General features: G+C 47.2%; 11 protein-coding genes across 11 annotated transcripts; 4 read left to right on the forward strand and 7 right to left on the reverse strand.

Moving 5' to 3' along the window:
- Nucleotides 1–38: 38 nt before the first annotated feature.
- Nucleotides 39–3,737, reverse strand: BGW36DRAFT_343614 (putative importin beta-5 subunit). The gene is made up of 3 exons (XM_046213157.1): nucleotides 2,729–3,737; nucleotides 2,142–2,671; nucleotides 39–2,094 (listed from the first exon to the last, which is right to left on the reverse strand). Exons 1-3 carry the CDS (start codon nucleotides 3,542–3,544, stop codon nucleotides 324–326), a joined length of 3,117 nt encoding a protein of 1,038 aa, XP_046071573.1. The 5' UTR covers nucleotides 3,545–3,737; the 3' UTR covers nucleotides 39–323.
- Nucleotides 3,738–5,208: 1,471 nt separating this feature from the next.
- BGW36DRAFT_189420 (uncharacterized protein) lies at nucleotides 5,209–5,810 on the forward strand. The gene is made up of 2 exons (XM_046209778.1): nucleotides 5,209–5,437; nucleotides 5,525–5,810. The coding sequence occupies exons 1-2, from the start codon at nucleotides 5,302–5,304 to the stop codon at nucleotides 5,710–5,712; spliced, it is 324 nt and encodes a 107-aa protein (XP_046071574.1). The 5' UTR covers nucleotides 5,209–5,301; the 3' UTR covers nucleotides 5,713–5,810.
- A 127-nt stretch (nucleotides 5,811–5,937) lies between these two features.
- On the forward strand, nucleotides 5,938–6,789 carry BGW36DRAFT_428634 (putative mitotic spindle checkpoint protein; the record flags this gene model as incomplete). Its single annotated transcript, XM_046220582.1, has 1 exon — nucleotides 5,938–6,789. The coding sequence occupies one exon, from the start codon at nucleotides 5,938–5,940 to the stop codon at nucleotides 6,787–6,789; it is 852 nt and encodes a 283-aa protein (XP_046071575.1).
- A 1,217-nt stretch (nucleotides 6,790–8,006) lies between these two features.
- Nucleotides 8,007–10,778, reverse strand: BGW36DRAFT_189411 (uncharacterized protein). The gene is made up of 3 exons (XM_046209777.1): nucleotides 10,043–10,778; nucleotides 9,748–9,983; nucleotides 8,007–9,699 (listed from the first exon to the last, which is right to left on the reverse strand). The coding sequence occupies exons 1-3, from the start codon at nucleotides 10,447–10,449 to the stop codon at nucleotides 8,345–8,347; spliced, it is 1,998 nt and encodes a 665-aa protein (XP_046071576.1). The 5' UTR covers nucleotides 10,450–10,778; the 3' UTR covers nucleotides 8,007–8,344.
- A 2,020-nt stretch (nucleotides 10,779–12,798) lies between these two features.
- On the reverse strand, nucleotides 12,799–13,192 carry BGW36DRAFT_428636 (uncharacterized protein; the record flags this gene model as incomplete). Its single annotated transcript, XM_046220583.1, has 2 exons — nucleotides 12,799–12,909; nucleotides 12,968–13,192. 2 exons carry the CDS (start codon nucleotides 13,190–13,192, stop codon nucleotides 12,799–12,801), a joined length of 336 nt encoding a protein of 111 aa, XP_046071577.1.
- A 1,367-nt stretch (nucleotides 13,193–14,559) lies between these two features.
- BGW36DRAFT_296794 (uncharacterized protein) lies at nucleotides 14,560–15,747 on the forward strand (the record flags this gene model as incomplete). The annotated part of the gene is made up of 1 exon (XM_046211311.1): nucleotides 14,560–15,747. The coding sequence occupies one exon, from the start codon at nucleotides 14,560–14,562 to the stop codon at nucleotides 15,745–15,747; it is 1,188 nt and encodes a 395-aa protein (XP_046071578.1).
- Nucleotides 15,748–15,837: 90 nt separating this feature from the next.
- Nucleotides 15,838–17,425, reverse strand: BGW36DRAFT_189459 (putative sister chromatid cohesion protein Dcc1). Its single transcript, XM_046209779.1, has 4 exons — nucleotides 17,149–17,425; nucleotides 16,365–17,095; nucleotides 16,139–16,305; nucleotides 15,838–16,084 (listed from the first exon to the last, which is right to left on the reverse strand). The coding sequence occupies exons 1-4, from the start codon at nucleotides 17,265–17,267 to the stop codon at nucleotides 15,929–15,931; spliced, it is 1,173 nt and encodes a 390-aa protein (XP_046071579.1). The 5' UTR covers nucleotides 17,268–17,425; the 3' UTR covers nucleotides 15,838–15,928.
- Nucleotides 17,426–18,151: 726 nt separating this feature from the next.
- On the reverse strand, nucleotides 18,152–19,660 carry BGW36DRAFT_265628 (putative mannan polymerase II complex ANP1 subunit Anp1; the record flags this gene model as incomplete). Its single annotated transcript, XM_046210122.1, has 4 exons — nucleotides 18,152–18,397; nucleotides 18,453–18,772; nucleotides 18,831–19,516; nucleotides 19,578–19,660. Coding segments are annotated over 4 exons (1,335 nt in total), but the record flags the coding sequence as incomplete, so codon positions are not given.
- A 454-nt stretch (nucleotides 19,661–20,114) lies between these two features.
- Nucleotides 20,115–21,207, reverse strand: BGW36DRAFT_381372 (uncharacterized protein). Its single transcript, XM_046216424.1, has one exon. It carries the CDS (start codon nucleotides 21,153–21,155, stop codon nucleotides 20,607–20,609), a length of 549 nt encoding a protein of 182 aa, XP_046071581.1. The 5' UTR covers nucleotides 21,156–21,207; the 3' UTR covers nucleotides 20,115–20,606.
- A 1,258-nt stretch (nucleotides 21,208–22,465) lies between these two features.
- On the forward strand, nucleotides 22,466–24,697 carry BGW36DRAFT_452384 (glycosyl hydrolase family 47 protein; the record flags this gene model as incomplete). The annotated part of the gene is made up of 2 exons (XM_046221847.1): nucleotides 22,466–22,520; nucleotides 22,575–24,697. 2 exons carry the CDS (start codon nucleotides 22,466–22,468, stop codon nucleotides 24,326–24,328), a joined length of 1,809 nt encoding a protein of 602 aa, XP_046071582.1. The 3' UTR covers nucleotides 24,329–24,697.
- A 319-nt stretch (nucleotides 24,698–25,016) lies between these two features.
- Nucleotides 25,017–26,472, reverse strand: BGW36DRAFT_278848 (uncharacterized protein; the record flags this gene model as incomplete). Its single annotated transcript, XM_046210207.1, has 2 exons — nucleotides 25,017–26,234; nucleotides 26,302–26,472. Coding segments are annotated over 2 exons (1,389 nt in total), but the record flags the coding sequence as incomplete, so codon positions are not given.
- Between the last annotated feature and the right edge of the window lie 944 nt (nucleotides 26,473–27,416).

Consider the following 27,416-nt stretch of genomic DNA (forward strand, 5'->3'; position numbering starts at 1 on the left):
GCATGAAAACTACCCGAAGGCTCAATTCATACATTTTTGCATCATCTGTGAATACGACGTAGTAATAATCCTGAATTCAGCTAGCCAGATATTGACTTGATACATTACACACTTTAGTCGTGAGCGACATTTAGCCTAGAGTTATTGCTTCTTCAATTCGTGCAGTTTTTCAAGCCACCGACCGCTACGCAAGATATGGAATGTCTACGTACAAGTAAAGAATAGTATGTCTATGCTATGTGTAGAGCGAGTCAACGTCACATCGTAACCTGTTTCTGCCTGTTTGTCTTTTAATTACATCATCTATATTGCAGGTTTTTTCTTCATCCCAAACTCCTCAGTTTCTCCTGCTCCGACGGTGTCAGCGCGGCGAATAATTCTTGAAAACCTGGCTTCGATGACGCTTCTTGGAAGAACTGCAAGAGGAAACCTTGCGTTTCATCATCTCGCTTTCGAACGGCAAAGACGCTTTCACTGCCACCCTCTCCATACGCCATAAGCTCTTGCTTCGTGACGCCTAGGCTAAGGTCTAATGTATTGCTTGGAATATCTTCCCACTCATCATCATCGCTGCCACCTGCCTCTTCCAAAGCGGCGGCAGCAGCCGCGTCAATATCCTTGTTGCCAGACGCACCAGCCAGCTCTTCTACAAGAACCTTGATGATCTTCAAATTGGCCGAAACGCTGGTGAATTGGTCTGGATTGTTGCGAGCCTGAGACCGAGTCTTGATCCGCCCAGTATCTTGAATGATGAGATCACCTTTTACCTGCACTTGCGCAACGCGAGGATCCTCGAGGTTATACAACTTAGACAGCGCAATGATATTTTGTTTGATCTCGTCATATCCAGCAAAATTGACCGAGTTTTCCAGCCACTTACTCAGCACAACGTTCAAACCGCTGTGTCCACCAAGGTTGACTTGCGCTAAGAAATCAACCACCTCGCGAGCGCTAATCAAGGTTAGACGGGCGAATACAAGAATAAGACTCTGAATAAATTGGGGCTGTTGCGCAGTATTCAGACGCTGTGCAACTGCTTGGAGTAACTGGGGTAAGTAAGGGCCCAGCTTTTCCGATCCTGCTTTTTCTACCAATTCTGCAGCAAGCTGGCCCACCTCAGCTGCTGCAATGTCGTCCACATTAGGTCCTAAGAGACGATCGATTATCACCAAAACAGTTTCGATAGCTTCCTTGCCTTGTTCTGGTTCGCGCCATGAGATGAATTGATTGAAGTCATGGGCCAAGATGTGACGGACTGCCAAAGTAGCAGGACGGATGAGCTCTCCATCATTGGAGTCGAGTAGTAGCCTGTTCAGCTTCGGCATGACAGTCGCAACGAATCCATTAGGAAGAGGTTCCGAGCCATAGTCAGCCAAGGCACGAAGGAGGTCGGCAGCCAGAACGGTAAGCGCGCTCTCTTCAGTCATATTTCCAACATCAATAGCACCAGTTAAAGATGGAAGCACTTTCTCACATAGTCGCACATACGCATCAAATCCTTGTTGCGAAACGTATTGCACAATGTCTTCGAACGCTTCCGTAACAACCATCACTAGATGAAAGTTGCCTGCTCCGTTGCTAGCCACATTGAATAAAATATCGAGTGCTGCTGAGTCAAGAACAACGTTGGCTTCAATCATGATCGTGTCACGTAACGTTTCGGCAAGAGTTACTTTGAGATCGTCGTTATCTGCATCCTCCCTTAAATCATGGGACGAGATAAATTCAGAGATCGAGCTGATTATCGGGATTTGCATAGGCTGTGTTGTGGTTGATGGTAAAGCAGGTAAAAGATCTTGCAGAACACGGATGGAAGCAACCTGGACAACTTCGGATGAGTCCTGTGAAATCGCTTTCATCGTGGCATCGAGGTAGCCAGCCGCAACTTGCTGGAATCCGGTCTCTGCTGTTTGAGCCAGCGCACCAGCAACGAGATATCCGCGAGCACGCAAGAAATCCTGTTCATTTTGAAGAGCCAATTGAATGCTATTGGTGAAACCAGATGCCACATCTACAGGAATCTGTTTCTCGACCTCGTTGAAGTCGCGCAGCAGTTGGTTCAGAACATAGAGTGCGCCCTCTCGTAGCTTCCATCTAAAGACAATCAGCGATGCATTAAAATGTCTAAAAAAGGGACATACGACGATGAGGAGTCAGCAAAAAGATTGTTGATGTAGCCAACCAATGCTTGTGCAACAGTGACTTTGAGCCACTCTCCAAGCTTGATGAGAAGATCACCACTACATGCTCTTGGTGTATAGTTGGCTGTAACAGAGGTCTCCTCTGACAAAAAAAGGTTCACGTCAATCTCCCACAAGCCCTCCTCTTCTGTTGTGATTTGAGCGTAAGACGTAGCAAGTTTGATTATTTCTAGAAGCCACCCAGAAGTAGTTGCAGCTTGGCCCGCATTTTGAAGTTGTGCCTGCAGTTCGGCCTTGACGGGTGGTGCCTTGATCAAAGCCTGCATGAGGTCGATCTCTTCAAGAACAAGATAGTCTAGTGTGTATGGCAAGCCATCAGCGTCCTCCAATCGGCCCTGGCGCTCGTCCTCGATATACATATCGAAATAGTGGCCTTGGATATTGGACAATTCCTCCCACAGTGTAGTAAACAGTTGAGGGCTTTGTGTGGTCAAGAGAGTCGGGAAAACCAAGCGGATCTTCATTACAGTCTGTTATAAACAGAGTTAGATAAAGCGTATTCTCTGGCATGAATATTTACTACCAACCTTGACCGACTGTAGCTTCAACGCGATTGCTCCCCTCCATTGTGTAGGGAGATCGTCCTCCTTAAATTCATCCTCTTCACTTGGACGCTGTGGTAGAGGTGCCTTCATCACGTTCAGAAAGAAAGGGGACCAGCCGGTAAGAGCTTCATCCATGAATTGTTTGACGGCGGCTTTGTGCTGCTCGAGCACCATTTCCAAGGTGTCAAAGCATGATCGGAAGACCGAGACAGCCAATGCTCGCAGAAGAGACTTGCGTGACTCATTCGTGGCCACAGTAAATAGCGTCGAGACAAGCTCGCGGGCGACGTTGAAGAACTGCTCCTCGCTGAAACCAGTATCCACCAAGTCTAGCAACACCTTCAATGCACCATGTAAGGCGCCGTCACTGCTATTCGGGTCATTGATGATGCTGAGGAGGGAGGGAAGCAAGTCTGGCCATTGGTCAGGGAAGTCAGCAGCAGCGATTTTGCTCGCAGCGTAGCTGGCAGACGACTTGACCTTGCGGTTGGTCTCGGTGGTAGTGGCGAGGTCGAGGACAGCACGGCGCACAGTAGTCTTGTTGGTATCATTGATGAGCACTTGGCCTTTGAATTCATCAAGATTCGGGGACCAGGCAGCTAGGATAAAGGCACGCAAGACGGATAGGGCAGACTGACGCAGAGCAGCATCGACGGAGTCGTGAGATGCAACGGCGACGAGCGACAGGGGAAACGCTTCATTCGAATATAAGTGCAGCAGCTGCAGCTCTGCAGATTTCCGAGTGTCGGCGGTAGGGGATTGGGTCGCTGCCAGCAGCTGGAGGAGCTCCTGCTCCATGCCAGGCAGTGTTGTGGGATAGCAACAGGGGAGAAGTCGCGAGCTGATTATAATCAGTAATGAGTAATGAGGTGCTAGGTGGTGGCCAGCATTCGAGCGCGTCGTCTGACGCGTAATTCAAAGTGAGAGCTATTTCTCTCTCTTTTTTTTTTTTTTTGCTTTTTCTCACGGTGGTTTCCCCTTTAGATCTGCCCGTGGCAACAATCGGATCAATAAGAACAGCAGTAACAACAGTGGAGGGGTAACGCTCTAGTGGGTGCTAACGGACTAAGGGCCTCAGGCAAGCGCCAGCTAGTAAGGTGAGGTAAGAGCTGTATTTTTGGTAATTCTGGTAACGGCAGGAGGCGATACCGGGCGGGCTGGCTGTGCTATTATTGGTCGGCGGCTGCCGTTCTCTCACCTTCCCATCGCCAGTTTTCAGGACCCTGAGGCTGTTATTGGTCAGAGAAAAAATACATGTTTCCACCCAGAACAGACCCCGTCCCCTGTGCCTACCGGTACTGTTCCTGCCCACTATTCACTGCTATTACACTACTAACTATTACTTGCACTTACTATTTATTCTATACTAAGCATACTAAGTAGTTACTTCCTGATGACCACAGCATCGCAATGTTCTGCAGCAGTATTCACGATTGCAGCCTGCTCCTCCTATAACCTGATGATGGCTGCAGATCCACGTCCACCTGCTGCTTTTGCGTGCCCAGCATTGCTTTCCCCACAGTGTCCTCGGCACTGGGGATGGAGGTCCGGAAGATCGTTCTCTGACCCCGATTCGCAGCGTGAAGGGTGATGTCCATTGTTGATGACGTTTTGGGCGATCGATCATCTCGTCGATGAGCACTGTGAGCTGGCGATTGCTCATTATTAATCGGCTTTTCGCAGATTGGCTTACTTGAACCGTCTAATCGTGCTTAGTATCACTACTTGGATACGATGAGTCCACGACTTCCAGCGCCAGCAGCAAGGTAGCTAGCTAGCTACTTTCCCGACTCGTACGTCGGACGATGAATAGCAATGGATTAACAATAATACTAGGATCGCCTTGGTATGGGCCGTCCGAGCCTACAGGCTACACGCTGCACGTCTTACGATGGGGCTCGCTAGCCATATCATTGAGCGATAGGGAGGAGTAGAGCGCCTATGACGCTGTTGCAGCGGGGCGCTTGGGGCCTACTTTGCCTCGCGCTGGCTCACGGCCCTCCCCAGAGTCAGCGCAATGCTCAGTGAGTGATTCCTAGGCGCAGACTCCTACGGCAGGCCCGTACATGAAGGCTCGACGGTCGATTGCAAGCCCTAATGGCACATTATGATATTCCGCAGAGTTTGCTGCTTAGGGAGGACCTTGGATACAACCAGCCGCATTATTCATAGCATCTGTAATAGGAACCTCCGCGACCGGTCAGTCCCGAGATCCTACTTGGTTTCTTACGAGGGGCTAAGTCCTTAGTGCACAATGGAAGCTGGATAACCTGGAAGCGGCCGACTGGAGGCAAGACATCCCCGCGATAGACAGCCAAGCACGTAGGATCACGGTGGCGGTTGGCGGCTGTCTCAGTTAATGTTGCCATCGAGCAGTCCTGCTGCTGCTGATGAATAATAATAGCTAGTGAGCGAGGACTGCTCAAACTCGCAGATGCCAGAGACAAAAGCCCTCGAGTGATCGACAGCCTCTATCCCACCATGCGGTGGATCAGGGTGCGTTTTGTAATGAATAGAATCGCAACGTATTTTTTTCCTGTTGCGCATCCAAACCCATGACGCAGACACGTGACGGCGGGCGTGTTCCCAGCATATTCCTACACCGTTGGTCCTTATGCGCTGCTCTGCTCTGCTGCCGGGCACTGTTGAATCCCCTCCACCGCCAAAAACACTCCTACCCCCATAATAATCGTGAGCCATCCAGAACATCCAGCACCCACGTCATTTCGCACCACCACAACCTGAAGCATCTGCTCTGACCATCAACGGGCCGACCAGCCAACGCGCCGGGCGTGTGTCTGCCGATATTCTGCATATTGTTCGCCCTCGTTCTCGTTTTGCGCTGCCCTCGTTACTGGCGCTGGACTCCCTTTTCCCACCTTTCGCTGGGCCGTGCTTTCCTGGCAAACACGGATCCCTACAACGGCGACGCAGACGATAACGACGTCGTGCGCTTTCTCGCCTAGAACTGAGCCCTCCCTCACGCCGACTAAGGCGTCTCGATAGAACCCCGATACAGAGAAATGATTAGCTATCGAGGGGAACAGCAGACAGATTCTCCCAGACTCCTCCACGACCACCACTACTGCGGACACGACGATAGCGAGCACCCGACGTCGACTCCGTAAGCTCACCCTCTTCCCCATCTCCCATCGCCAGCTGTCGTTATTTGCTCCATCCTGCACTGCAGCATGGCTACGACCAGTGAAACTAGCAGCACCAGCACGGTCAATGTCAACAGCATGACTACGACCACCACCACCCCGCTCAGTGCCCCCAACGACTTGCCGAACACGCAAGCCGCCATTGCCGCCTCCTTCACCAACTTCCTCAGCGTTGCCATGCACCAGATCCTCTGGTTACGAAACGTTTATCCACGAGCCACCTTCCTCCCCGTGCGGGCATATAACTATCCCGTCCGCCAATCGCGCCATCCCAAAGTATGCGACTATATCAACGACGTGGCCATCGCCGTCGAAAGTGAGATCTTAAAGGGCACAATCACCGCCGTAACCGTCATTATTTCCTCCGTTCGCACAAATCAGCCGATGGAACGGTATGCCTTTGATCTGTCTGGTTTCCCTCACGTCCCCGTGGGAGAACTCTATACCACGTTTGAAGAGCGGAAAGAAGAGGCCTCCAAGCCAGCCTCAACTGCCCAGACCATCGATTTGGAGGCTCAGTTTCGTGCCTGTTTAGCAAGATTAGCGTCCGCGTGTGCTCGATTGACGCCGTTACCCCGGGATGACGAGTTTGGTTTCACCGTGTGCATAGAAGTGCGGGAAGATGCTCTGCCCCCAGCGGGCACCACCAAAGAAGAGCAAACCTGGATAGTCGCTGAGCCAGGCCAGGTGCATGTGCGATCGTGTACCGCCCCGTTTTCCGTTAGTAAAGTGGGCAGTCATTCGCAACAACCATTACTCCCCAAAATCAACGGCCGGGCCAAGACGGTACCAGTGAGAAAGGTTGAAGCTGGCGAGTTACGCCTTGAGTTGTGGGTTGAGGAAGCTAGGCAAAAATTCGAAGAACGACTAGTCACCTAGCAGCTGTCCTTTGATCGATAGCGTCCTCTATTTCTTTCTGCCTTTTTTCTATTTGGATGGTCCTCGCTTTCCCTTGTAAACATTACCCTTTTCATCTTTTCTCTAATTTGGAACAGTTTAAAACACCGGATAAGAATTAGGGTTCGGAAAAGTTCAATCACATTCGACTTGAATCTGACTTGAATTCGACTCATTGGGCGTGAATTTGGTTGGGGACACTGGAAATGAAATGACATTTGATGATATACGAATTCGAAGCAACATCATCATCAACAACATCAACATCATTATTATCATCATTATTATTATGATCACATCATCATCATAGAGTGGAAGGGCGCTTGTTGACGAAATTTGATTTAATAGCCCTTGGGATTGAGACTCTCTCATTTATTTACTGCATTGATGCCGCGTGTTTCTCCTTTGCTGTTCTTTCTGCTGCATCAGTCATCGTTATCTCCTTTATTTTTTAATTCATTTCTCAGCGTGGCAAGGCAAAGTAAATTGTCGCATCTATGACCTTTTTTCTTTATTTTCTCTTCTATATCATCGTCGCAATGCGCATCGTCCTTATCTCTCCAAGATTGTTTGAGACTAAATTCCGTCTTATCTGTCTTGTTTATTCTCTATTCTGATATATATGTGTTGGTCGCAAGACAATGCATAGTTTGTTTTTTATCTATCTACCATTGTCGATAGTTACCTACCTACGTACCAGATATTGATCATACGAGTTCATGTCTACTCCATTCCTTTCTCGTTTTATTGGTATTTGAGCTTGATCTTTTTCGAATCTCTGCACTTGAGCATGTTTTGCAACCTATTTCGGTTTTACTGATTTACGACTTTTGCTGATACCTTTCCACGATACAAACAAGACCCCGCGGGATACATACACACCTATACACGACATCATTTACGTTCAAATCAATTCTGCCAGACCGCGGTTCCGTTTCCCTTTTTTCGCGCTTAGATTGATGAACATGACGGATAATCATGAAGTTGACTAGTTGTTCGGTTGGTTGGTTTGTATGATGATGAGTAGGGTGACACTGTGCTTTTCTCTCTCATTTCTAGCTATGCCGTGTTTCTCGGTTGTTTACTCTTCTCGACCATTGATTATAGGATTCGATTTGTGTTTAGAATTGCGGTGATGATGTGCGATATATATGAGATAGTCTGATCTTTAGATGTTATAGCACCTTTACTGATTAATTAATTATATTATATGCTCTGATTTGTGGCTTATTACAATATATTCATCTGTCTTGACGAGCCATGTTGATCGATCAAACAAAAGTGAAATAAACATTATGAGCGCCTTCAACGCAGTGGGAATCATATCAAACAACCGTGTGCAATTTGTACCCCAATGCAAAGGATGTGGAGTGAGAACAATCAAAATAAATATAAGTCATATGAAAGAAATGATGTCAGTGATAACAATAAGCATCCAATACTATGCAATTTAGAAAGTATGCCAAGCCTGGATTATATATAAGAATCGGATCGTCCAAAGATAGTGTCGTGTATTTGGCATTCAGTTACAGGGTCATTACATTTCAGTTCGCTGTCGATACAGTTGTTCTTCTTGTTGATGCAGTTCGTATTGTTGCCGTTGTCGTTGCAGTCGATCTGTTTGTTGTTCCAGCTGCGTCATGAGAGCTCTTAACTCATCAGTAGGAAAGGGAGGAAAAGGAGGAAAAACAGGAAAACGATCGGGTACCGGGGCATGGTTTTCTCGTAGTCCCCCCATCTGTAAGTTTCCTGTCTGTGAGGGTGCAGCCTGCCTTCTAGCGGCCATAGTTTCTCGCATGAACCTGAGGCGTGGATGTTCTTCCAGTGGCTGAGGAGGTCCTGGCTGAAGAGGATGTGGTGCGAAAGCGATGCGGTCCAGCGGATATGCTTCAACGGGTAAACGCGCGGGTTGATTCATCATTGGCAGGGGTCTAGGATGCCAATCGACATGTGGCAGCCTCATATCTTGAACATTGTGTTGTCGTAATGGCTGCCCAAGGTATGCAACGCCCCTTCCAGCTCGAGGTCTCTCACGACTCAACGATTCAGCTGCGTCCTTGTTTTTTATTTGCAGGTACTCAGGCTTGATTTCCCCGTTTGTAGCAAGAATCTTATCAACAGCTTCCTTCTCGGCTCGCTTGACTTCATCCCGCTGGCGGTGATGGCCGTAATCAATCTCGTTTGGTGGACACTTTGCACCGCGATGAGGTGCGAAATGGTTGTATCCGACTTTTGTAATGTCCTCCTTGCACACATCGCAGATCAATGTACCGCATCTACATTGAATCTTGTTGCAGCCGTCTTCCTTAATGATGGCAACTTTGCATTTGGGGCATGTCCGGATTAGGGCTTGGGTCATTGCCTCTTCGACAACGCGGCGTTCAGGAACGCCCCTCTCCTTTTTCGCTTCATCGCATGTTTGCGGGATGTGCGTTTCGTGTCGACATAACCGACAACTCACTTTTTCACAATCCGGGTTTTCGCAGTTAAACTCCTTGTTTTCATCCACAGACGGGCATATAGCTATGTAATCGCAAAAGGGACATTCCTCCAGTCCCTCGATGTGGGCCTGAGAAATTTCATCGCGTTGCTGCAAGTATTCGAGCTTTTTCATGAGTTTGTCGCCGATTACCATTGTCAGAAGCTTCTTGTTGAACCCTGCTTTGCATCCGCTCACGTCAAAGCAATGCAGGTCGTACTTCATCTGTCCGACCTTTGTCTTGGCTCCAGTTATAACGCATTGGAAACAGAAGAAATGCATATTGTCGTTCTCGCAGGGAAGGCTTCTATTGGGTGCGATCTCGGAGAAGCAGCACTGGCAGTCGATTAATGTGCCGGCGTTACGATATTTTTCTTCGTTGATTCTCTCATCTTCCTCTACTTTCTTGGCGGCTTGGATTTATTAGAAGCTTATTTTCCCAAAATGAGGTGGGTTGTTACCTTCTTTGTCAGCAATACCCTTTCTAGCCCTATCCAATTCACGTCTCATAGGACCGGGTAGATTTATTTCATGTCGCGGCCGCGCACGACGCAATCGTATTGATGGATCGGGATTCTCCGAATGGTTAATCGTATGAAGTGCTTGATATGCGGCTTCCAAGGACTGGTGGAGAACGAACTGGCGACGGACAACTGCGAATTGTAAAAAGGGGAACTCAGCTGCGAGTATTCTGATTCTATAAACATGATACGTGAGCATCACAAAAACACATCCGGTTTTTAGGGGAATACATACGCCTCCAGGGAATAAGTCCCATCACGTTTGCTCCGTGCAATATATAATCCATCTTCTTCCTCTTCACCGTCACTATTTTCTTCATTGTCTCCAATTCGTCGGCGCTTTTTCACAACCTCTTTTGGATATGAAGGTCTCATATTGAGGATTTCATCAAATGCTTCGTGTGCTATTTGAAGGAGGCTGAATTCGTCACTAATCCTATCTATGTACCGCGCATAAAGTAACATGAGGAATGTTTCGCAAATATCCGGGAAAATATCCTTTATCATGGTTTTGAAAGAGATTTCTTTGGTGTACTGGTATCCTCGCACTGTGTCCGTAGAAGAAAAGACATTGTTGTTTGTAGGACCATCGGCGGTCAAGTCTACAACATCAATATTGGGACGTACATGATATGGATTCATAGTGTTGGGTCGTCTATAGTGCGGGTTCACACGGCCCCTGTTTGGCTGAAAGGGTCGAGAGTGTATGGAAGGAAAGTGAGATGGATCGATACGGCTAGGAAGGTTGACAGTGGTAGGTTGAAATATAAAATCCGTTTGTTGAGGAGCCTGGCAGGGCTGGAAAGGCTGGAAAGACTGGAAAGGCTGAAAAGGCTGAAAAGGCTGAAAAGGCTGAAAAGGTTGAAAAGGTTGAAAAGGTAAGGTTGGTTCAGGCTGATTGGCAAGGCTCAGGTTGTTGTCGAAGGTGCCTTGTGGTAGTGACTGATCAACGGTCTGTAAGAATTGATTAGTTGTGTTCAGATAAGGGCTATGGATACGTGATTGAGGAAAATGAGTTTATTGATAAAGGGGAACCATAGAACTGGCAAAATGCCTTGTAATTTTCCAGGAAGTATTATACGACCGCCAACAACAAACGGATAGAAAATCCAGAGATGGAAATAAGCAAACGCGGATGCAATAACGCAATAACAAAAAGAAGAAGACACCCATATTTCCAGGCTCATGCCTGTAAATATACAACATTTGCAATAATGTGATATAAGTTAGAGTTACCTACCTGGTTGATATTCTCGCTCGGCCAGTCAAAGCCACCAGCAGGTTGCTGATCGAACCTGTATGGATTGTAAAGATGTTCCTCTGGTATAGGGCCAACCCAAGGGTTAGGCCAGAACTTGTCCTGAAGGTGTAATGGTGCTCGGACTGGCGACAATAGTGAATTGGGCATGGTGTCTTGCATGTTGTTTGGAAGCCGAGACGCAGGGTGGTATGGGTGATTGAGTGGCTGTCGAAAAGACGCTGGGCGAGGACGTGAGTCAGGAAGCCTGAATTGAGAGGAAGAACTTACTATACTGATAGCCTCCCATGTTGTCCATGATCACCACACACGAATCGAAGCTGATCCAACAGAGGTCAACCCCGAGTGTCGCGCGTGATGTCTTCAGCACAATGGCTGTTCAGAATTTGCAGCGACTTTGTCCGGGAATCTGCCTGATTCTGATTAATTATATCTGTTGATGTCATGATCTATCATCCACAATTCTGCTGTTTCTGTGCATTCATGGTGATGAGAAACCCCCCACGTTGCCTCTTTGATGCTTAGTTCAATTAATGCGCGGTCTAAAAGTGTTGCCGTTAGAAATGCGACTCTGTTGCTGGCCCAATTCTTGCCCATTTGGCACAGATATGCCCGCCTATGCCCGTGTCGCCTGCTTCTTACTCGATTTAGCTCGATTATTGCCCTAGCTCAATTATTGCCCATTGCGTGCGCCATAACCCTGCTAGCTCTGTGTCTGCCCGCCTAACGATGGCCGCTGGCTCTGGTTGCGAAGGAGATGAAAGGATGAAGTTGGCGAGGTGGAGGACTGTTGGGAGGAGGGTGTGCAACGCCGAGCAGGGCCAGCGCAAACAGACGTGCAGGGAAGGCGCCCCTCTCCTCTCCCTCTCTGGTCTAGACTGCAGTCTGGCCTGACGACTCAGGCCGTCCAATCGACATCAGCACCCGCCATCTCCATCTTTGTTCCTTTCTTTTCTTTCTCTCTGTTTCGTTTCTTTTGTTTCGCGAAGGCGCCTTGGTAGGCGACCTCGCTGATGACACCGCCGACATTATACAGCCTCCTCTTCTTTGTTGACCTCAACCGTTAACCGCTAGACTTGCGATCAAACAGCGCAGAATATTCCTAATAATGAATGCATCGCCGAGATATTGTCCGGTCAGCCAACAAGGCGCTCTTGTCATCCCTCCGAGCCTTGTCGGATATATTTTCTCGGCATCATATGATATCCATAATCAGCTAGTGTGTGTATATATTTATATATATATATATATATATTGTCTCTAGTATGATCTATAATATATAATTATAGAGTATGATTGTATACTCACCACCGTACAAGAAGGATCTACATGCGCCACCAGTCACCCACAGCATGGTCGATCATGTTAAATATAATTAGCAAGCCTATGTTTATATAACTCCATAAATTATCACTGCAAGTAATAAGTATATAATTATGCCCCACAGGCCGCATAGCGATCGATAATAGAGTTACCATTGGCGATCACTTGATCTCGCTTGCCATCGGATTTGACCGGCCCGGGAGAGATCGTGATGCGACGTTAAAGACACGAAAACGTCTCCACATTTGAGCCTTTAGAAGGGCGTGCAGCACTAGCATTTGATTTAAATTTGTATTTACGTTTATAGTTCTTCAGTCTGGATCAAGACGATCCGGAAGCTCATTTATGTTTGCAGTGAGAATGCGTTATGCCATGATATTGTGTATATCTGGCTTCTTCTCCTTCTTTGGCTATTCGACCGGCGGGTACACTTTCAGCGTGATTTCCCGCAATTCGGGCGATGTTTCGTAGGCGGCGATGAGGATCTCCGCGATAGCGGGTTTCAGCAGTTGTTGTATCGGCTGGGTGTTTCGTTAGTATGAGATTCCATTGTAGAAAGGTGCTAGTGTTTAACCCAACACCTCGTTTTTGTAATCTTTGCTCCAAGCCATATCTCTCGCGGCTTACGCGAAGCTGAGCCTGTCCGGTCTTGAGCGACAGAGCAGGGACTATCACGCAGCGTGTGTATGCGACCACTCTGTTCTCAATCTCACGAGGCGCGGCATGGGCTTTGCGGATCGTTTTCCTGATTGTGTGTGCAGGCTTGAGCAGATCGATCTCGCTGTCATCGTCGCTGGAGCTCATTTTGCCGACACTCGAACCAGGGACATAAACATAATTCAGCAACTTTTCACTTAGGGGGCTGTTGGTGAGCTGCTTGATGACCTCAGCACTAGCCTCTTTTACACCATGTTCTGAAACCAGCGAGGATAATTTATATACATCCATCATATATTCCGGGCTTTTTGGTAATTAGGAGCTGCCGAGGACGAAGAGCAGTTGCTCGGTCGATGCGCCCACCACCCACAGCATTGCGGTGATGGTATACTCGTAATATTTCGCTCGGTTCTCGACGAGCAATAATGGTGCCTTCAGCTTATCAAGGTCTCAGAATGGTTGCGTCGCAGCCAGGTGAGAGGAACCGGGCGATTTTCAAGGGGGCACTGCATAACCGATTTAGAATGCGACCAATATTATTGTGACGAGGCAATTTTCATCCAAGTAACCGCTATGTGGACGATCTGTCGCTGCTACGATCATCAAAATTAATAATTAATAATTTTTTTTCGTTGGTAAATGGTGGTGGCGGTAGAAGCCGACGTACCAGTACCCCATATATTTTGGGATTTTCTTGTTTTTGGAGGATCCCCTCAATGATGCCCTGTTCAAAGCCTCCTGCAGATTTTCTGTAATGAGAGCGAGCCGTTCAGCCGCCATCATTGTGGTCAGCATTGTCAAAGTTTGACTGTTGAGACGTTCCGCCTGTGACTTGCGAAGAGGAAAACTTCGGGTGCATGAGTCACTCTTGAAATAGCCCTCCAGGTCCGGGATGGGGTCAGTCAAAGCCCCTGGTATGATTTCCGATATGAGTTGGCTAGATGGAGAGCAGGAGAACGAGTGACTGTATCACGACTGGAGGATGACGATTGGGACTGCGCGCGAAGAAAGGCACGCACTGGCCAATCAGGTACGAGGTCTGTTGGCCACCTCGACAAACAACAAACAACATACAAGCAACACCCAGGCTGAGGCTCCAACTCGACAACTGGACATTGAACAGAATTCTACTAGCAGATCGAGAGCAGATCGCAGTGATCGCCGTGCAACTGTATATACAGTTCTAGACAATGCTCGGTTTCCACCGGCCCGGCAAGGCTCGTGGTCTCCACATGGCGTCAACAGGGCGTACAACGTCCGTCTGATGGTCGATGATGTATGGGTCTTGCCGTGGCGCGGGGGAAAAGTAAATTCAACTGACAAGGTTAAATACTTCACGATGAACGGGGTCGTGTGACAGCGACAGCGATACTGACAAATGACGGCAAGTTGATTACTCGACTACTTGAAGAGAGGCGAAATATTTGAACGACGCAGTTTCCACTCGTTTCAGACCAGAACGTGTCTCGTGCTACTCGTCTCTGTTTCGTATTTGGTTGAACTGCACTACGATCATGGGATCTGCTGGCGTTTCTCTCGACGGTGACCTCCTCGCCGGCGATTCGCCTCATCTCGAGCTTGTCCTGGCCACGCCAGAAGAGCACCTGGAGACCATCCGCATGAATAGCAGGGCCTGGAAGGGACTGCTCGATCTAGACCAGTACATCGAACGTGAGCACCGGCTGTCGCAGCAGAACTTGACCAAGAACGGCGCGCTTACTTGCTGGATCCTCGTCGATGGGAGGCTGCCACCCAACTCGCGAACCATTCTCAGCTCCTGCGAAACCTACCTAAAACCCGCATATCTCGCTTACAAGGGAAATGTCGAAGAGATCATCTGTCATGGAATTGGGAGTGTCTTTGCCCGGCCAGAATTTAGAGGCCGTGGCTATGCTGGCCGCATGATGGAGGAGCTGAGCAAGAAACTCGATACTTGGCAGTCAGAAAACCAGCCCCGGAAGCAAGGAGTTTTCTCCGTGCTGTTTTCTGACATTGGCAAGAAGTTTTATACAAGGTATGGCTGGAAACCATACCTGTCCTCGCACATGACCCTGCCGCCAATCAACGAGGACCATCTAAAGGTATCCGTTGCCTTGGCTAAACTTCCTGTAGCCAGACCCATGAGCGCGGAGGACGTCCGTCAGTCCATGTGCAGCGAAATTGTTGAGCACAAACAACGCAATCTGCTCCAGGTTGCTTCTCAGAAGTCGCCAGGAGCAAAAGTAGCAATTTCGCCGGATTATGATCATATGCTTTGGCACTGGGCTCGTGAAAACTACTACGTAGAAATGGGAGTCTTCGATGATAAGAAGCCATCGGTTCGAGGTGCAGCTGTAGACTCCCAGAACGTCTTCTGCACGTGGGTTCGCACTGTTGGTGACACTAAATCAAGCCACACACTGCACATTCTGCGATTTAGCTATGATGAGCCAGCGTCGCCATCAATCGAGTTGTCCACCATCGAGGCTATTGCTGCCGTTCTTCGTCGGGCGCAATTCGAAGCACATGCACTCAACGTGCAAAAGGTGGAATTCTGGAACCCGACGTCACTAGTAGTCAAAGCGGCGAAACTGCTTGATCCAGATGCTCAAGTTTTCCATCGCGACGAGAGCAGCATATGCAGTTTGAAGTGGAACGGAGCTAAGCAAGGGCTAGGTGATGATGTGGAATGGTTCTGGAATGAAAAATACAGCTGGTGCTGAGGTCTGCTTGATTTTGTCGTCTGTTTTAAGCTGGGACTTGGGTTTGTATTCTGTCCGACGGCGTTTTCCATCGTCATGGTAGACGAACTGGTTATAGATGACGATTGAAGACGGCGGCATGCTTAGCATGAGATATCCATGCAAGTCGCAATGCAAGTACTTTATGGTTTCCAATGGTCTCTTACTTTCTCTGGCTCTTGAATCGCTCATGCCAGTTCCGAGAATTCTTAGCTGTAGTCGCTGTAGTCGTACCTCCTCCGGCCTCTTTCTTCACCTTGTTACTCTCTGACTCAACGTAGCAAATTGAAACCGGATCCGGCGTCTTGTAGGAACTCTCCTAAGAAACCATTAGTTCCGAAGCATGATTGCGTTGAAATTTACTTGTACTTACAGGTAATTTATCCAGGGACGCTTCATTTCGCCATGACTCGGGTAACAAGTCTTTCCAGATACGGATGAACTCAGAGCGTCCTACAGAAGAACATTCTGTCGAGGCATACGCTTCGAGATACGTCTCACCGATCCATCTTACACAAACAGTTTTGTCCAGATTAGTCCCTGAAGAGAAATTAGCGAGCACCTCAAACCCTCAAACCCATATAAATAGCATAACATACACCTCAGCTCCTGCTCATCCAGGCTCGATATCTTCGAACCAGACTTCTCAGCAACCCTCATAACAATCGCATCAAACAAGGATCGAGGGAACAGCTCCTCCTCCTCATCATCCCCCACAACAGCCTTCCAGAGATCATTCGCAAGGAATTGCCGTTCCAAATCAATGCTCTGCAGCACCGATCCCTCAAGAATTCGCTTCCATACATCAATTTTCGTTCTTGCTGACGGCCGAAAAGCAGTAACTTCTTTACCATCATTATCAAAATGTACGAAAGCGCCAATCTCACTCCACGCCGCGTTACACTCCGCTGTCGAGAATGGGACATCATCGAATAACTCCCGTTTTATCCTGGTCTTCTGAGACTTGGTTATTTCTTGCTGACCCCGAGCATCGGCCATATCAATATCGCCTTCCGCACTTATCCGATCGTACACCTTTATCATGCTTCTCATGATCTGTGCTGCCGAGCTGGTCTCGTCTAATTTGTGCAATTCAAGAGTCGATCCGCACTTCGCAATCGTTGATACCGTTCCGGGGACATTCAAATCATTCATCGACATATCATCACCATTCACTTGCTGTCCATTCCTGTCACTCGGGCGTATAACATATAACGAATTCGACGAATGGACCTGTCGGATTCTGAAAGTTTTCTCGCTTGTGCATAGGTTCACGTAACCGGCGTCTTGCCCCGCTGCCGAATCTGTTTGGGGGGATTTGAGATATAGACTACGTATCGATCAGTACTTCGAGCATCCTCACGCATATATGTCCAGACTCACGTTGGCGCATTGCCAGAAGAAAGCAATTCGAGCACTTCGGGCGTTAACTCGAGAAGACGGAAAGCTTGTTGCGGGGAGCTATGAGCAAGGCGTATGCTGTTTGCCTCCTGGGTCGACATGATTCGGAGGATGAAGCGACAGGCAATAACAATGAATGATGTATCAGCAAAAACTATCTTTGCGTCAAGGAGTGCCCAAGGAACACGCTGCAAATTGCGCGGGGCAGGAGACGCGCCGAGGGACGTGTTTGGTGCACGGACCACAGCTTATATGCGAGACTTTGGACTGTAATGATAGTAGCTAATTGATTTAATATTATTATACTATTTTAATACAGGCAGTGATATGTAGGTTGTAATGTTACTGAGGTATAAACAGTAGATAAACATGATCCCGACTCTCAAGTTTGTAGGAGTAAAGACTAGAATATTGAATATAGAAGTAAGAACCTGTTTCAAAAGAATGAACAGCAACCGCCCATCTCGTAGCTGTATAATTTTAATACATGAAGTGAACATGAACATTCAAACACCAATGACTGAGACTATACATGGATAAATATGGCATAGTCTTGGGCACATATAAATCACTGGTCGACACCCGTAACTCCGGTCCAGGCCAAAAATTAACACATCAAGAAGAAAAACCAATAAAATCTATGAATGGTCGGTTAAATATAGTGAAGAGATATCAAATATATTTACTCCATTTTGACTTTGGGGGAGTCTGCTTTGGATGCTTTCACATCGTCGCGTGCCCCAGTGTTGTCCTTTACTTTGGAAGAGTCCGCCTTGGCTGCTCTCACATTGTCGCGCCCCCCAGCGTTGTCTTTTGGTCTGGGAACGTCTGCTTTGGCTGCTCTCACACCATCGCCTGATCTAGTGTTGTCTTTAGCTTTGGAGTTGTCCTGAGCATTCGCTCTGTCAAGAGAACTTTCTTTTTCCCCTTTCGCGGCAGGTCCTTCTTCGCCTCCTTTGCGCTCTTCTTCAGCGGTTTGTAGTTCTTGCTTCTCCTTTTCCTCGAGGCTCTTGACCGCAGCGCCGTCCTTGGCCCATTGAGCTTGCGGATCTTTGAAAGTGTCTTTGATTTTCTGCTGGCGCTCTTGCTCCTCTTTTTCCTCCTGTTCTCGTTGTTTTCTTTCCAATTCCATTTCCTCCATGTGACGTATATCGTCAACACTGGGTTCGTACAGATGCCAAATCGTGTAGTGTGGAAGCCCCACAACCGAGTAATCCATGCGTCTCGCCATCTGTAATTGCGAATTAGCATAATGAATAGCATATCGGGAATATACCACGACATACCTTGCCGAACCCTTCCGTCTCTGCGTGCTTTTCAAAGCTGAAAGCGGGGAAATGGACACCAGATCGGAATACCTTGGCCTTGGCTAAAATACTGACTCCCCCAACACCATCAATTTCCATTTCCATGTCCGGATCACCATACGGGTCCCTAAGGTACGCTAAATGCGGTCGCCAAGTGGCGTATTCCGCGTAGCCTTCAACAATAACGGCGTCTTCGTCTAGTGTGTCTGCCAGGGAAAGTGCTGTCTCTGACTCTTGCCATGAGTTCAAATCGTACGGTTGTTCTCCACCAAGCCAGTCGGGAAGAGGTCGCCAGACGTCTACATGCCAAACTCATTAGTATTATGGTCACAAACGAGAAAAGGAAAATAAACCCACTTGGTACAATTACGTCTTTGTTATGTCGCATTAAGTCCTCCAAAATCGTAAAAGGTGCCGTTTGAACATCGGCATCACGCCAATAAACCCAGCTATGCGTCGGTCGCAGCGTGGCGCTCAAAAGCCAGTTTCGGGCCTGAGCCATGAGTTTTCGTCGGCCAGCTTGCGCGGCAAAGCCATGCCGGCTTTCCACGTCCTGGTTGACTTTTTGTCCGAAATCTTTCTCAATAACGGAAATCTCGCCATACGGCATCTTAGGGTCAGGGTCTTTCTGCAGTTCTGAGAGCAAGCTTGAGAGTAATTCGAGCGTGTTGTCTTTTGAGTCGGAAACCAAAAAGGCCAAGTCAATCAAATGATGAGGATAGGTCAAGTTTCGTAGGTGTGAGAAGAACATAGGAAGGTGAGGTTCTGCGTCGCGCAGCGGAGTGCACATGAGAACTCGTTCCTCTCGGTGCCATCCCATTGCCGTGCCCTGTGTTTCGGAAAGGTCATAATAGCGAACAGTCTCTAATGAAAGGTCGTCATGTGTGGAGGAAAATAGCCCCACCGATATAGTTGGAATAAGAACGGCGCGCCATGAGGGAACGATGAGAAACAAAATGAATAACGAAATGGCTGCGATGAATACTAATTTGAACAAAAGCTGCCTTCTCCGCCGCAGTGCCGGTTGCGAGCGTGGCTGGAACCTGTCAGGAAGCACCAAGATGTCAGTCCATACCATAGCTCATCGCTGGGCCGATTGCCTACCTGTGAGGTGATATGGAGAAGGTCCCGCCTCCGCTTCGCGGATAGGCACTGTAGCCATTGGGATAGGCGTAGTGCCTGTTCATCTCTCTAGCGCTGACGGCATAAGTCGACTAATAAGAAAGCTGCAAAGGACAAGATGACGCGTTCTCGACTGGGGACCCTGATCACAGCACCGGAAGTGTCTGTTCTGTCGATGGTACGCACCAACTTCCGACCCCGTAGGCAACGCTAACAGACAAGGCAAGACAGTACAAGGCGAGAAAAGGTCGAAAGGAGAGACGAAATCGCGCGAGGCGATCGCCGGAGGGAATGACCGGGAGAGTAGTGACTACGAAAGAGTAGTAGTTGCGACAATGCAAGCAATATGAATAGGAATATGAATATTTAATATTCATATCTGGCCAGAGAATGCGGACTTATTGCGATCTGCGGCGGCTGACTGTTGGCTGGCGCTAGACCCAACCAGGACGTGCCAAGGATACGTCAAGTGCGGAGGAATGACGCACTCGCCGCCTTCCTGAGACCCTGCAGCCTCCGTCCATATCGCCAATGGTTATTAAGATTATTCAGGAAATGCGTTCATCCTTCGAAAATTATTCCGTCTGGCCGGATTTCTGCTCCGTCACAACTTACAATTGCCATTTCCAACAATCAACATGAAACGTGCCCGCAGATCTTCGGGTAATGACCCACCACGCTGTCACCTAACGGATTTGGTAGAACTTCGATATCTCTACCTAGTATTTGCAGCTACGATTTATTCGCCACGGAGAAGCCAGATACATATCCTGCTGTTAGTTGCACCGTAGAAGGGCGAAGTATATCAAACGTTTATCTTGAGGGCATTGGACTTTTGAGACTTTTTTAAAGAATCTTTGTTTTTCAAAAATAAGTGTTTCTCAAGGTTATTTTTTGTTTCGTTGCATTTTAATATCTGGTCTTGTGCTATTTAGTGCTACGTAAAATATTCTAGGAACCAGGGTTGGATGTCTTCGTACCAACATACAATCAGTCCGTTGTTGATATATTCTATCGTTCCAACCTTGGATAATTAGTTAGCCCTGGTGTTGCTGGCAACTCAAATCTTTGAGACTCATCTCCAGGGACTTCGTATCGATGTTGCGTATGCGTGTGGTCATTGAAATCTCCTGGTGGTTTCGTGTCTTGGTCATTGGACGCCTTACGAAAGAGTGAATATGACCTGTCGTTCAACTCGAGTCCTCGGGTTTGCTGCTGATTTAATCGCTTACGCCGTCGAAGATAAATAAACATACCCAGACCTATCAGGCAAATAACAGTTACCGATGGGATGCTGGCAGCGACTGCTACTGTCTTTTGGTGTCCTTGCAAATCGGCAGATGAGGGAGTCACCGCAGCAGGCATCGATGATGAGGTAAGTGTAGGCTCTGATAATATACTTGGAACAGAGGTCGGTAAGTTTGACAAGGCTGTGGTGGTTGTCAATGAGCTTGATACAGATGCTTTCGAGGTCGTTAATATTGTTGAACTCGCCACTGACGACGTTTGTGTTACACCGATGGTCGTTATAACCGAGGGAGTGCCTGCAGAATAGAACATTAGGACCAGGAAGGCTGGAAGCGATATGTAGCAGGATTGAATGAGTTGGTATAGGTACCTTGGAAAATAAGCACATTCTCCTCCGCAGTGCAGTTCACAGCCTGGTAGTTGAAATCGATACAATAATACACATCTTTGCTGGTGTTGCTGCATTTCTCAATTCCTTCTCCTCCAGCTGTGTTGTCCTGATCTGGTGCATTAGGATTAATGCAAAATAAGGGACAATTTGAGCTCCGCCAGGTTTGGTCTGTGCAAGACCCTCGTACGTAGAGCGACGCGTTAGTCTTCGCTATCTCATCTCCGGTAGCCATGCAAATATTATTCGAAAGGCATGCATATCCTTGTCCACAACAGGTTGATGGGCTTGTACCTCCCTGACATGGTGTATCTTGACTAGAAACGTCTCCGTTGGGGTAATAACAAATGGAGTACGCCGGGGATACAGAAATCAAAAGGAGTACGAGAACAATAGGCAAAGCACGCGTACAGAGCGTCATCGTCGGTTATTGATTCTCATGGAACAATCTCTAACACGCTGGTTTTCACCAAGTCAAAAGTTAGACGACCCATGATTTGGACTCTGGGCTCTTTATCTCAAATTGACCGAGGCCACGTCGTCTACCCCCGACCAAGTACCCTGACCGCATCTACATTGCGCCTGAGTAGTACTAGGTGTAACTAAAAATCATTCCTTCTGAGGCGCCTCTGTATTACTAGCGAGATTAGTGACAGGGAGGGAAATGACAGTCAATGATGCCAAGCGGCGCTGATTTCCATAGGGGGAGTAGGCTACTATAAACAAGGTGCATAATTGGGAGATACCTGAATCACCGTGCACGCATGCATGTGCTTACCTGGGTTATAATCATGTCCACATGAGTTAACTAAACCTGTTCTTTGTTTGCTGTGCTCTAAATATGTCGCGTCTTGGCTTTGTACTCTGTGATAGGAAGAAGAAGAAGAAGGAAAGAGGCGAGGCTGGTGGTTTGGACATGGAACTAGTGCGGGCGCAAAGTAGCCGGCTTGCAGGGGAAGTCACTTTCACGCTCGCCAATCGGGACATATGGCAGTGTGACATGTCGTCCAGCTTGCGCCTCAGGCGGCTACATGCATTGATCGCTGTGTTTTGTGTTTCAGGAATGAGGGCTGATCCCTTGGGCTATTTCATAACCTCACATTGGAATTGTATTCTGTCTGACTGAGATCCAACCTCAATATATATATCCATTTTTCTAGTAGTGCCGCTCCTTGAATAAATATCAGACTCTCATATTGTATATTTAACCTTTAATTATTACCCCTCGTTCATCATGAATGCCAGATTACGCCGTGTCCTTCTTATTTCATCCACTTCGGCTCTTCTCTGTTGGTTTCTTTACGCCTACGGAAGGACTATCCTGCATTATGACCCTCTTGCAGCAGAACCGGAAACCAACAAACTTCATACTGATCCAGAGGTAGTAGAGCCAACATCCCCTGATGAAAGCCAAAATAACTACCAGAATGAAGATGAGATACAAAAAGAATATCTCTGGAGCACCCTTCCCGTGCGATATCCAGTCTCGTCGATGCGACCATTACCTACGCAAGTACCTCTAGAGCTCCCCAAAGTCCAGGCAAGTCACTGGGGCCTTTCTCAAACCAAGTCAAATGTCCAAAGACAAAGACAGAAAGCTGTCAAGCAAGCGTTCGCGCGTTGCTGGGAATCTTACAAGTCTCGAGCATGGATGATGGACGAAATTACACCTATCGGCGGATCGTCAACAAATTGGTTTGGAGGGTGGGGAGCAACTTTAGTTGATAGCCTTGATACTCTCTGGATAATGGATATGCGTGATGAGTTCAGGGAGGCAGTTGCTGCAGTTGTGAGTATTGATTTTGAACATACAACTCTTGGCAGTGTCAACGTTTTCGAGACAAACATTCGCTACCTGGGCGGATTTCTGGCCGCTTACGACCTGAGTGGGGACTCAAGGTTGCTGAAAAAAGCCATTGAAGTTGGGGAGATGCTTTATGTTGCCTTCGATACGCCAAACCGAATGCCTATCACTCGATGGGACTTTAAGTCGGCCGCAGAGAACGGCGAGCAAATAGCCGAAGAAGGAACATTATCTGCTGAGATCGGCTCGTTCACAATTGAATTCACTCGTTTATCCCAGATTACCGGCAATCCGAAATGGTATGATGCTTGTCAGCGCATCATGGAAATCTTTGATAGGCAGCAAACTGATACCAAGCTGCCTGGAATGTGGCCGATGGTGGTCAATGCTCGAAAAGAGTTATTTGCCGAGGGTGATACTTTCACCCTGGGCGCAATGGCTGATTCCCTGTATGAATACCTCCCAAAGACATATGCATTGCTTGGCGGAGTATTTCCGATGTATCAAAAACTGTATGAATATTCCATGGACACTGCGATCAAATATAATTTCTACCGTCCAATGATCCCAAATGGAGAAGACATCTTGATATCCGGCGCTGTACAAGTGTCTGAAGAAAACGGAAACCAACATATCACCATTGATGAGTCAGGCCAACACCTAGTATGCTTCGCCGGAGGAATGCTCGCTCTCGGAGGCAAGTTATTCGGCAATCAATCTCATATCAAAATTGCAGAGAAACTCACCGACGGCTGCATATGGACCTACAATACCATGCCCTTAGGGATAATGCCCGAAGTATTCAACATGATACCTTGCCCTGACTCGTCGAATTGTCCTTGGGATGAAGAAACCTGGAAGCAAGAGGTTCTAAAACGATCAGAACAGGCACAGTCAGGAGATTTAAACAAAGCTCAAGATATAATCGACTCCCAACGCCTTCCTCCAGGCTTTACAAAAATCTCAGATACTCGATATATTCTTCGCCCAGAGGCAATTGAGAGTGTTTTTATTTTATATCGAGTTACGGGCCGTGATGATTTACTCGATTCTGCATGGGCTATGTTTGATACTATCCAGAAACATTCCAAAACGGAGCTAGCTAATGCCGCCTTGTCCGATATTACAGTTACGGATGGAAATCCTCCAAAAATAGATTCAATGGAGAGTTTCTGGATGGGAGAGACACTAAAGTACTTTTACTTGGTTTTCAGCGATCCGAGCCTCATCAGCCTTGACGATTTTGTCTTCAACACAGAAGCGCATCCGATGCGGAGACCGAAAGCAAGCTGAATTCAAATTTTCGTTTAATTACATTTGTTTTATATATTCTAGCTAGTCTAGAAAGCGTAATCACGAACAGAACTATCAATAACGGGTGTGTAATGCGCTATCTCTCACAACCCCTGATTCTATATCAGCAGCAATGGTTACAGAGTCCATAGAAGGTTTTCAATCAGTGTCTCAACAATAAAGGTATCAGACTTGACAAGTTGTTGGTTTTATACAGGCTGGAATTGATGACGAGATATGCTGCTAGCAATATCAAATGTCTGTGGATACCTTCAAGACAAATGACCGGATAGACATTGAGTGTCAATGCTTCGATGTCCCTGTGTATACTATAGCACTTGAAAATACATATGCCAGAGCTCTCAACAGACTTGGCTAAATTCCAGGTGCAATCAATTCATAAATACTTTTAGAGTCCTTTATTCGCCATTCAATATTAGTAATGCCATAAAGCCAAAATACAAAGATTTTGGTTTTAGATGATCCTAGAAATGGCAGATGAGTGGAGAACAAATACAAAGTCAATAGAGAAGGGGATTAAACATGATGCAATCAAATTCTTACGAGATTTAAGATTATTTTTCGTATGCTCACATCTCTTTCACTTTGGACGGGATTAATAAAAAGATTCTCATTTCTTGAACACAATATATGTTAAGCTACAGAATTTAAAACCCCCCTAATCGTACAAACTTTCTAAATATTCTTCCATTAATTCCCAGGCTCGCTTAGGAAGCTCGCCAAACAACCAACAAGTGTCACCATTGAACCTTCCCAATACGTTCAACTTGGGTATTGGATAGGGATTGCTAAGATTTGTAACATAGCCAAATGTCATGGTTCCCAAAGGGTTCGTTCTCGATGACGATTCCTGCCCTTGGCGTACAATGGCCGAGCTGAAGTCAATGTCAATCCGATTCGTAAGTTTATTTAAGTTGTTGACTATGATAGGCATCGAGTCAGTGTTGTTACTCAACGCATTCGTGTCGATATTCGCCTCGATTGCCCCCAATATAGAGACCAGAAATGTAGCAAGTTGGTCTGGTGCAGCTAGGTTGGCGATACAGTCCCGTTGAGAGAAAGCAATCGGGCCGATAGGACCTGTTGCAGTTTCAGTGGGTAAATTATTGGATGCTACTAGGAGCATGTTCTGCGTATAGATGCCTTTGACCTTTGTTAAGGCTGGAATGAGTAGTCGAGCGTTTATGAGATTCATTAGATTGAGGGGCCGTTGATCTGGTTCCGCTCTTGCTACTTGTTGTATTGCCCATGCCAACAGCAACTCATCTTCCTTTAGAGATTGGCTTCCGTCAAGGTAATCATCTGAACATTCGTCCTGAAGACGATTTTGAAGTTGTTGTATGATATCTATAGGAATACAGACGAAGCGTTCTTCCCCAGGAGAAATCTGTGGCAGTGGCTGCTGATTTGTTTCTTGGTTCATGCGCTTCAGCAGAGGGGTTTCCCCTTGGCTATTTTTATACTTGCTAGCCATTTCGGCCAGTATATCGTGTTGTGCCCCTAGAAGTGGCAAAACCTCATCTTCTCGTCCCTCCAGCACTAATCCTACCATTTTGTACATGGACAGATAGCCAGTGGCATCCCAGGTGATGTGTGGATAGGAAGTTGCTATTAGTGTGGCATCAGTGAATGTTGTGATTTTCACCGCTAGCTGAGGTACATCAGTATCGATCATTTCCTCTATTGAGGCCGCAAAGTTTGGTCCCATGGCAAGTTGTCGAATTTCAGCGGGTGGTGCTTTAATACATAACCCATCGGATGACAGGGGGAACTCGCCGGCGGAAGGATGATCTGCAATAGCACAATCGAACGACTCATCAGCGAATCTGAAAGCAGGTCGTTCTGCTGTATATTTTCTTGGGACATGGATCTCCAATTTTCCATTCTGAACAAGACTGTGAGTCTACTATCACGTCTGAGTCGCCCAGCAGCATCGATTTGGGGCATCTTACTTTGTATCTCAAACGTCCCCCTAGCTTTTTCCAGTCCCCTATTTGGAGGAGAGCCAAAAGAGCGTCATGTATTTTTTGAGCGTCTAGCACATCGTTGAACAGGAAGAAACCGGAATAAATGACGTGCTGGATGAGAGTCCCATCCAGTAAATGTACCGGATAAACATAATCATCCAACTGCTCATGGGCTTCATGAAACGTGGCGCCCGCTGTGCTGGCATTGTAATGCGGAAGGATACTGGCGGAAGCCATTATAATGCCCCCTTTAATATGTATTCAACTTTGGAATTTACAATCAATGTAGAATAAAGGGCGAAGCAGCCTTAATTATCGAGGTTAAGAAGCTACTTTCTCTCGGTAAGGCTAAAGCTAAGATGGTTAGGTGCTAAGGTCGAGGCTTTCGATCGACTAAACTTGAAAAAAAGCGTAATAAAATCACGAGACGCCCTTGGAGACAGATGAAATGAGCTGACAAGCAAGGGAAAGTTCTTACGCTACTGCCGTGTCCCTCGGGGAAAGATGCATGACATGCAACAGATCGATCCAAAGACAATATTTTCACATACACGTGTTTTCTCATGATATATCAAATTTTATTCTTAGTAGGACTAAAAGTTATATACAGACCGGTATCAGTCAACCACGAAAAGCCTGAACATGACATACCAGGCATATTACAGAGCAGATTTTCTCATGACATCAACGCGGCAGAGTCAGCAATGTGTATCGTTTCGAGGAAGTCAGGCGCTTCAAGCAGACCGAGTCGTCTGGTTTCGCAGAAATGAACAGTCTACGGGTCCGACCCTATTGGCAGGGTGACCTACTCCTTGCGTTGGAGTAAACGAAGTTCACTACTGGCGATGAACTTCTGAAATTCTCCAGCTTTCGGCGTAAGCCACCATTCTGTCCCACAATATGACGGCGCCACAAACTGGTCGCTCTGGATGCCAGATTTGTGGATCTTGTCGCATTCCCGAGCCAGGATCTACTGAATGTTTCAACTTGTGTTTTCATTTAGGCGAAAGTCGCTACTTGAACTCTGCTTGCAAGTACGAAGTGAAAGTCCGTACATATCATATCCCTGTCATCGCTTCGAAGCTGTATATGTCTTTTGC

This window comes from Talaromyces proteolyticus, assembly GCF_021365285.1.
Source record: "Talaromyces proteolyticus strain PMI_201 chromosome Unknown BGW36scaffold_7, whole genome shotgun sequence".
In the NCBI taxonomy this organism is placed as follows: domain Eukaryota; kingdom Fungi; phylum Ascomycota; class Eurotiomycetes; order Eurotiales; family Trichocomaceae; genus Talaromyces; species Talaromyces proteolyticus.